Raw genomic sequence first — 9,073 nt, 5'->3', positions numbered from 1 at the left:
CAGAGAAAATAAACAGCCTCAGGCTTTATGAGAAAACCTATATAGACTCAGAAATAGAAAATCAGTGAATATGTACATTTGAGTAAACCAATAGAGAGGGAAATTCGTTCATAATACTTACACATACGAGCATTGTACTACATTAACAGGCATTTTGTACGTAGCGCAACATTTGTTTATCAGCCGCGGTAAAAGCCTGGTTGTAGGGATGGTAATGTCGTTAGGTTGGTCTGTCACCACCTCATTGCACATGAAAAATGTAAGTAGTGGTACTGTAAGCACGGTAGGTCAAGTTAAACCAGGAAGTGGGTCCATAAACTGTGATGGATGTCTCGGACAGAAAGTCTAGGTACGTAATTTCACTGTTTCTCCAAATAAGGTTGGCTAACTTGGGGGTTTGTTTACGACCTGCATGATCACCTGACCACTTGTGTTTCTTGACAGTATTATCTCTTTTTTGGGTAAGAATTATAAAACCGTGTAAATGGGTTATTTCTGTCTGCGTCTGTTTTCTTTCCTCTTTCTATTTTTGATCTCTCTCCCTCTCTTTCCCCCATCACTCTCACCCGTCTCGCCCTCTCCACTCCACGCCTAACCTCCCGTCCTCTCTGCTGATATGCAGTCTGGATCTGGAAGTGAGCAGACTCTGCTACAGCAGTTGATGTGTAAAAGGCTTCAGAAGGCTCGAACGCGTCCTGCGGCCTCTTCGCCTCCCTCAGTCTTCCACCACAGTTAGAGAGGGTGAATAATTCACAAGCAAGTCGCCATAAAGATAAAGCTTATTTTTCCCCCTTACGCAATAAACCAGGGACTTACGTTCAGCACCGAGGAAAAAAAGAAGGATTCTGTTAAAAACACTGCTGATAAATTTATAAGAACATACCGCAAAGCTAACTCTATAAATGATTCACTAAATCGCATAGCTGTTGTTGTATGGGAAGAAAGGAAGAGGAAAAAGTCAATGCTTAGTGGTAAGGTGAGTGTCCAGCAGGGAGATTTATTTATCCAAGACTTTATGAAAAACATTATTTTGCTGCAGTGTATGATACATTATTATTCTTGTACTTAAGTTCACCAAGTAACAAATCACAATAGGTCTGATTATTTTTCTTTACAGACATTATTTATGAGGTCTCTAATATTTTAGTGTACATTAAAAAAAATGTACATTTTCCAAGTGTAGCCAAACATTTCAATTGAGATAAATTGAAATGGCAACCGGCCAGCACTATTTTTCAATGTTTGTGTTTGAGGCTGTAAAGTAAATTAATGTCTGAATGCTTTCACCAGCTAATAGCCAATGTGACTGAATCTTAAAGCAAATCAGAATAGACAACACAACGTTGTACTATTTCCAGTGTTGCTTTTCCCCAGTCTGCTCTTGTGCTGTTGATTAACTTTCCTTTATTGTTTTTCCTCCATCTAAGCCTAAGGGAGAATAACAGGCTTTATCCTCAACAAACTTTCCCATTTGTCTTTGTCTTTTAACACTACTGTGAAGTTTTTTAAGAAAGTTGTTATATTAATGACACTGAGGTTTAAATGATTTTTCCACTTTCAGTCCAATTTCCTGCCCTCCTCCCAGACAAAACCACCACAAGCTTTTGAAACCCATTCACATCCTTTTTGTCTAATTTGAAACACACCAAATCGCCAATCTGACAATGAATTTCCTGTTATTTAAAAGTTGACTTTTCAAAGTTTTTCATCCACAGTGACATTGTTATCTTATGTGTCCCCAGTGCCGTGCTGGGTTTCTTTCCTTTCCTACTTTCATCAAAACCATGCCATTTCCCAGAGGAAAACAGTAGACCCTGTCCTCCCATGTTGTTTTCCAAGAATAGACCACTCTCTTATCTTGTAATTGTATGTCTCTCAAAATTGCTTCCTACCCCCTACAGTTCCCATGTACCGCTCTGATTTCATTCTTTAATTCCAAGAGCCCACCTTGAATAATTTCTGCTTAACTCAAAGTGCAAATTGAGTATGGAGAATTTACTTCTGCTTTATTAAGAAAATAACTAGGTTCTGTATTCTTAATAGTTCCAGCTATTTTTTTTAGCCAATGCCCTTATATTCATCATCTCAAATTATATTTGATCAAGATCTTGTTAGTTGCTTCCCTATAAAGCTACAGTACTTATGACTTGGGAAAACCTAAAACAATGGCCAAGGTTGAATCAAAACTGTTTGAGAAATACAGATGTGTTTCAGATGTTAGATCTGACTTTTTTTGGACTGGGGTTTTTTTATTTATTTTTTCCAGATTGGACCAGTTGGCCACATGTGAACCAAACATGGAAAATGTATATAGTTGTAAGTAAAGCAAATTGAGGGAGTAAAGTGAGCTGTGAGTACCAAGGAGCTGACAGCATGCATCAATCAAAGGCAAGGACAGGTGATTTCAGTGATCTTCAACCTGGGGGGAAGAACTGATGGCTAAATGTAGCCGTTGGTCAAAGTCAAATCTTGCACACTGTCCTAACAACAGAAAACTTGAGACGCTCAATTCTGCCATGGAAGCTGTGTGATTCAGATGGAAGTAATCCTGTGTAGCCATGTTGGAGAAGCACTTAACGGTCCAGGGGGGAGGATTTAGAGCTGTAAACTGCAGGTGTTCAGGCAGAGGTGACACAGTGCATGAGGATCCAGTGGAAGATAAAAGGTCAGGTGGGCTGATCTTGAGACAGTCAGGGTCATAAAATAAATGATTCTCCTGCTAGCATCTGTCTGCTGCTGGGAAACACACCTGTAATCCCTGAATTATAAATAGTTGGATCTGTCGCCATCCAGCCTCAGCAGATGATGAAGGCCACATACATCGCGCCACTCACTCCCCACCTCTAAAATGAATAATGTGATTAATACAAAAGGAGGTGAATTAGAGTTTATGGCAAACATGTCATTTTGTCATTCATTAGTGTTTCTGTGGTCTTCCCAGAGTAATTTGCAGAGGCTGTTGCAACTTAGCACATCATACGTGTGTCATTCTATAGCTTTATGTGCTGCAACGCCGGCAGCGATTGCAGCCCGCAGGGCAGGTTAAGAGCCCAGTTGTTGGTTGGCAGAGCAGCAATGCTCCGAGCTCAGAGGAGTGGGCTTTTCTCTCACCGCACAGCAGCCATTACTCTAAATCACCCTCCCGCCTTCCTCCTCCTCCTTTTTCTCTGACCTCCGCTAGCATCCACTGACCTGGAAAATATCTGGTGAGTCCAAGCCACCAAGAGCGGCGCTGGCCTTTGCTTCGCCTACAAACAGCAGAAATATTGAGCCAATTACAAGATTATTATCTGGTGGTAGTGGCAGGGGAACACTGTGGGAGTGTAGTTATGCCTGCCAGGGTTCCCTGCTGGAAGAGGAAAAATGAATCAAAGGCTTGTGGGGGAGAAGTGGACAGCACTCATGCCCACTTGCCGCTATGTCTTTACAACTCCTGTCAATTGACAGACATTGGCCCAGATCCAAGCCCCTTTGTAAAAGGTTCAGGGTAACACCAGGAAATGGCCCATTCAGAGCTGATCATTTGTTAGTTTTCTACTCCTCCCTAATTCATATGTCAAGCTGTCATATTATTTGTGCACCCGATTTACAGTAAATAAGACCTTATGGCGCAGTCAGACTTTTTTGGCATTTATATAACAGGCAGACATGAGTCACAGCCTGTATATGAGGGCAGAGTTCAGTTGGTTTGCAAGTGAAATTCGTTCAGTAGGGAAACGAAAGCAGCGATGCGTCAGGCCCTTTATTCCAAAGTGGTTACTTTATAGACGAGCCTACAAAGGACGCATTGAGTGATGTACTGCACGTTACTGTGTACATTGGATTTCGTTTTTTAATAGGGAATAGAGCTGCCTGAATGAGTCCTGGCACCCTTTTCCAGCTAGTTAGTTCCATATGAGAGGAATGACGTACAATTACAACATGTGTTATGTTCTGTCATGTACACAAGCTGTTATGTTCTAAACTTCTTAGTCATCCTAAACATTTTTTTCTTGTTGCTCTCCAGAACTTAAATGCATGCCAAAGCAGTGAATTTGATTTAAAGGGAGGCCAGGGTTCATGCGCTGTTTCTTTTTTTAGTTTGGGTCTGTGTCTTGTTTCATGAGTGGATCCCGCTGCCTGTGTTTCATGCATCACTGTGTTCAGGGAGTCATATTTTAGCAGCATGATGAAGACATCAAAGCAGAATCTGGAACTGCAATAAATATCAAGCACTTGGACAGTTTGTCATCTGTTACATCACCTACCCTGCCAATAAAGTTTCATTAGAAAGCGCTGCATGCTTCTGCTGTAGAATGGAAAGAAATACCCCAGTGAAGTTCACGTACTGTAAAACCAATCCTTACTCCTTTGCCCAACTAAAACTCAAACGTTGAGGATTGAAGTTTTTTACTTCTTTAACACTAGTGTGCATTAGTCACTTAATTGATTAGTAACTACAACAACATCACTTGTCTGGCAACATTTTTTAAAATTTAGTGGTTCCAGTTGGTTATTAGGAACCAAGTGGACCTCCAATTTTCTTCTTTTCTCTATTTTGTAAATTGTAAATGTAATATGTTTGAGTTTTGCACTGTTGGTGGGACCAAATATACAGTTAAAAGATATCACCTTGGGCTCTGGGAACCTGTGATAGACAATTTTCATTTTTTTGACATTCCTTATATTAATTAAAGGGGAAGTGTGCCAATTTTACACATGAACATCTGTTTAGTCTGGCTGCTGCATACGTGAATAAGATATTGTATAAATCCTTATGTGGCGCCATCATAAACATCAATAATTAGCTGCAGGCCTTGTATGCATGCAAGCAAGTTGTATTTGCCACAAAACAGAACGTTTCAGAAGTATCTGTTTCATGTGACTGCACTCCACAGATGAACCTGAAACCATTCTTTTAAAAACTATAACATTAACATCAACGTGAATACACAAGTGCTTTATGACCTCCATACTTCCATACAACATACCTCACTGACCTTGAAAATGGCCTCGCACCAACACACTACCGCTGTGAGTGCATCGACCACAAAACAAGCTGGACGCACGCCATCAAATATGAATGCTTCCTTTAGTACAGGCTCATTTCTTTTTCATAAAACAATAATAATGTTCTCTTTTGGATCATAAAGTTATGGTACTACTGTAAGGGCTGTTTCAGAAGTCTTGTGGTTCCCATATCAGCAGGTTGCAAATATAGACAGGAAGACACTCAGGAAGACTACCTGCATGTCAGTGTATGGGAGTCCCCAGTTATCAATACTAAGTCTGTGTGTTCTTCATTATTGACTTGTCAGCTTAGTAGCCATTGCAGTCCCAGACGGCATTAGGTTTGTTTTAAAGCACCATTATACACCCTCACTCTGGACTCTTGGGGTGATGGGGCAGAGCTAATGTGAGAGGAAAGGAGCCTTGTCCACATTCCTCTTCACACAGCTGTAGGACAGGTTGCAGACACTGAGAAGACTCTGGAGGTCAGATGGCGGTCAGTGTTTTGCAGGCGGATGTAGAGATATCAGTGCACCTGTGTTGCCGTTCTTGCTTTTATCGACCACTTCCTGCGAGTCCCCCTTGTGCTGACCTCGTGATCTTGTTCCTCACAGAGAACATCCACTCAGCCGCATAGCATGGTTGTGTTTTGACATTGGCCTGAAGGTATTGACTTATGGCTTTTAGATCCGTTTCACTTAATACGCTGAGCCCAACCGACAGCTGTTTTAAAGCCTGGAACAACCATAAGGAGACCTGGCAAAAACACATTTGTGCTGCCACCTCTGTAATCGTGACTTCAGTAGTTCTTCCTCTGACATGGCTTCAGTTATACTGTCAGAATTGAGAATAGAGTCTTGGATGTGGAGAAAAGCACGTCCACTCCTCCAAAGAAAAACGGCAGGATCATTTGTTTCAGTAAACTCCACGTTTACGTTCAAATGACCTTTAGCAGCCGTAGGAATTATCTTGAAGGAAAGGAGCGTGAGGAAGAAATAATGTGACATCGTTTAGAGCCACAATGGTTCGATGACTGATCGCTTTTCTTTCTCTTTTAACCATGACCAGTAACAGTTTCTTGCATGATGCCCTGCTGCTAGGACCACCAGATCAGAAAACGCTTCTATGTGTCAGTCTGGAGGGCAGTTAAGACTGTGTCAATTATGTATTTCCTTGTTTAATTTTGAGGACTCGTTGGGGGAAAGCCCTTGGTGAAGTTAGCCATCACGTTCATCATGACAGCTGGTGTCTTTTAGAAATGCGCTCTGGGTAAAACCTGTCCTCGGCGAAGATCTCCATGCCCTCTGTTTCCTTTCATTCTTTGTATGTTAAACAGAGCATGATTATTTACCAGCTTCTTTCTGGAAGGAGAGAAAGATCGTGCCCATCACATCAGAAAAAGGCACTCGGCGGTAGGAAGAAACTACACTGTGATCACACATGCTAGTGCCTGCGTGGTCCTAGAAACAACAGCTTGAAAAAATGAGCACTCTTCAGAAATTTCAGAGGACCTCCTTCCTTTAGGGTCTCAGTAGTTCTGTCACGGGCGGCGAACTGCGTCTACCCTGGGAGCAGCCTGGGCCACTTTGTCAGCGCCAGTCCTCGCTTTAAGCAGCACCAGCCAAGCAGATGAATAATTGACGCCTGCATTCTGTACTTTGGTGAATTTTAAAGCTGTATTCTGCAGAGGCTCTAAATGGTAGAGGGAGGGTGCGTTAATCATTCATGCGCTGCTTTTACCCACTTTGCTTAAGGTCACTGTCCTGAAGGCAGCTGGGCAGAAGGAAAGCAGAGAAAGAGGAGTGGGAAAAGAGGGGTGGCATGGCCAAATGGATTAGCTTGTTTCCCATCCCTTTTGTGAGTTCACGGCGGAAAGGACTCAAGCACACATAAGGAAATGTTGGCAAATAAATTTTATAACCTCAGGTTATGCCTAGTTAAACTTTGCTGGTGTAAATATTTGAGGTGGGACTTATGAGCACACTTTCATCACGATTCAGGATTTAATTTCATGGAGGTAAACACATTCTGATTGCTCAAGTGGAACAGTCCACAACACCTACAGACTCAGTAATTTCCCACATAAAGTTTAAAATAAATACAGTGTTAAACCACAAGAACCGATCTGTGATTTCTCACTTTACACCAGAGGGGAAATTACATGTTATGTTGACATATTTTTCTGATGTTCTCCCACCATTTGTTGCAAAAACTGAAAGACAGGAATGGGATCAATTATGCTGAGAGGGCCTTTCAGCTCAAATATCAATATTTTATAACAGCACTACTACAGTATGGGTATAGGGATTGACATTCTTCTTTTCGCGCCATATGAGAGTGAAGAATACCCCCTTTCAAATGTACCCAGGGGATTTCCCCCTTCTTGATTTCATAACCCCTCAGGCTACATTAAGGACCACTTGAGATAGCATGTGCATACTATCACCACAAGAGTGTCTTTACATCCACAGTGCGCTGCTGCAAAACTGTAAATCAACATTCGGTCACACCTCTTGGCAGCTAATTGAGCTTGGAGAAAGACACCCGATAGAGATCAAATAAATAAACTACTGCAAACAAACTGTTTCCAGTGTTATTCTTGATTGATTGGATTCAGAGTTTTCGATGACATAGCCCGAGTTCGTCCAGTTGGGGTGTTTATTGTAAGAAGCGTGGTTGTATAGCTGTGACAGTTGCTCAGTGTGATTCAGTCTGGAGTGTAGGTCAAACAAATATCTCACTTCCTTTTTTCCAAACATTTTTCTCTTCCCAGGGAGCTGATGCCCAAGACCCTGGAGGGCCAGATCACCATGGAGAAAACCCCCAGCTACTTTGTGACCAGAGAGGCTCCAGCCAGGATATCCGCTATGTCCCGGGACACCAAGCTGATCGTGGTAGTGAGGGACCCCGTCACCAGGGCTATCTCGGACTACACACAGACACTGTCTAAGAAGCCTGACATTCCCTCTTTCGAGAGCCTCACCTTCAAAAACAGGACTACGGGGCTCATCGACACCTCATGGAGCGCCATTCAGATCGGCATCTACGCCAAACACCTGGACAACTGGCTGCAGTACTTCCCCATGGACCAGATCCTGTTTGTGAGCGGTGAGCGTCTGATCAGTGACCCGGCCGGAGAGCTGGGCCGCGTGCAGGACTTCCTCGGGCTCAAGAGGATCATCACAGACAAACACTTTTACTTCAACCAGACCAAGGGTTTCCCGTGCCTGAAGAAGGCAGAGGGCAGCAGCAAGCCCCACTGCCTGGGCAAAACCAAAGGGCGGACCCATCCGAACATTGACCCTGAGGTGGTGCAGAGGCTACGGGACTTCTACAGGCCCTTCAAAACATGAAGTTCTACCAGATGACGGGACGATTTTTTGGCTGGGATGATTGAATGTGTTTTTGTCTGCAACACTGAGGACTGTCAGAAATACTGCAATGGAGTATTAGGAATACTCTACGGGGATGATTTTCAGAATAAAGTCGTAATATTTCAAGAAAAGTTATAATGTAATATAAAAGTGTAAAGTTACAATAAAAGTTATAATTTTGAAATATGACGTTGAAAAATGTGTGAATACACTTTATTTTGTGAATAACTTAATATTCTGTTGTAAAACATGTACATTTAATCTGATCTAATAAATTGTAATCGAACATTTTGGTTATATTCTCGAAACCTAATATACATAACAATAGTTTCATGTAAAAACTATGACTTTATTCTCATATTGTCTTTATTGTGGTAAAATTATGACGTTATTTATTAAATTATGTTTAATTTGTCTTAAATTTACAAATAGTAATAGTAAAAATAGGAAGAAATATATTTTGAAATGATAAGAACCAAAATGTTACAGTACAATAAATATCTGAAATTTTGTGATTTCATTCTGGAAATATTGAAACTTCTTTCTCAAAATATCATGACTTTATTCTCTGAGTCTTTTTCCCCGAACCTCCGTCCTCAGCACTAACCCTAAGCAATATGTGACTGAGAAAGAGGCCCTATCTCCCCTCAGTGGCACCCCAGATATGCAATATTTCACTGTTACATTTTTCAACATCAGAGCTGCCTCTA

At 41.7% G+C, this 9,073-nt stretch overlaps 1 protein-coding gene across 1 annotated transcript in view; it reads left to right on the top strand.

The window, feature by feature from the left end:
* The window catches only part of si:ch211-216b21.2 (heparan sulfate glucosamine 3-O-sulfotransferase 3A1), a 28,687-nt gene extending 20,075 nt beyond the window's left edge, over positions 1-8,612 (top strand). Inside the window, 2 exon segments of the mRNA XM_035659079.1 lie at positions 7,763-8,333; positions 8,336-8,612. Coding sequence (XP_035514972.1) covers positions 7,763-8,333; positions 8,336-8,386 — 622 coding nt within the window. The 3' untranslated portion in view covers positions 8,387-8,612.
* Positions 8,613-9,073: the final 461 nt, after the last annotated feature.

The sequence above is a fragment of the Morone saxatilis genome, unplaced genomic scaffold, assembly GCF_004916995.1.
Source record: "Morone saxatilis isolate NCDOM2014 unplaced genomic scaffold, NCSU_SB_2.0 Contig1, whole genome shotgun sequence".
Lineage (NCBI taxonomy): Eukaryota > Metazoa > Chordata > Actinopteri > Moronidae > Morone > Morone saxatilis.
The sequence above is the reverse complement of the archived record's forward strand: the minus strand, read 5'-3'. Positions and strand labels throughout refer to the sequence as shown.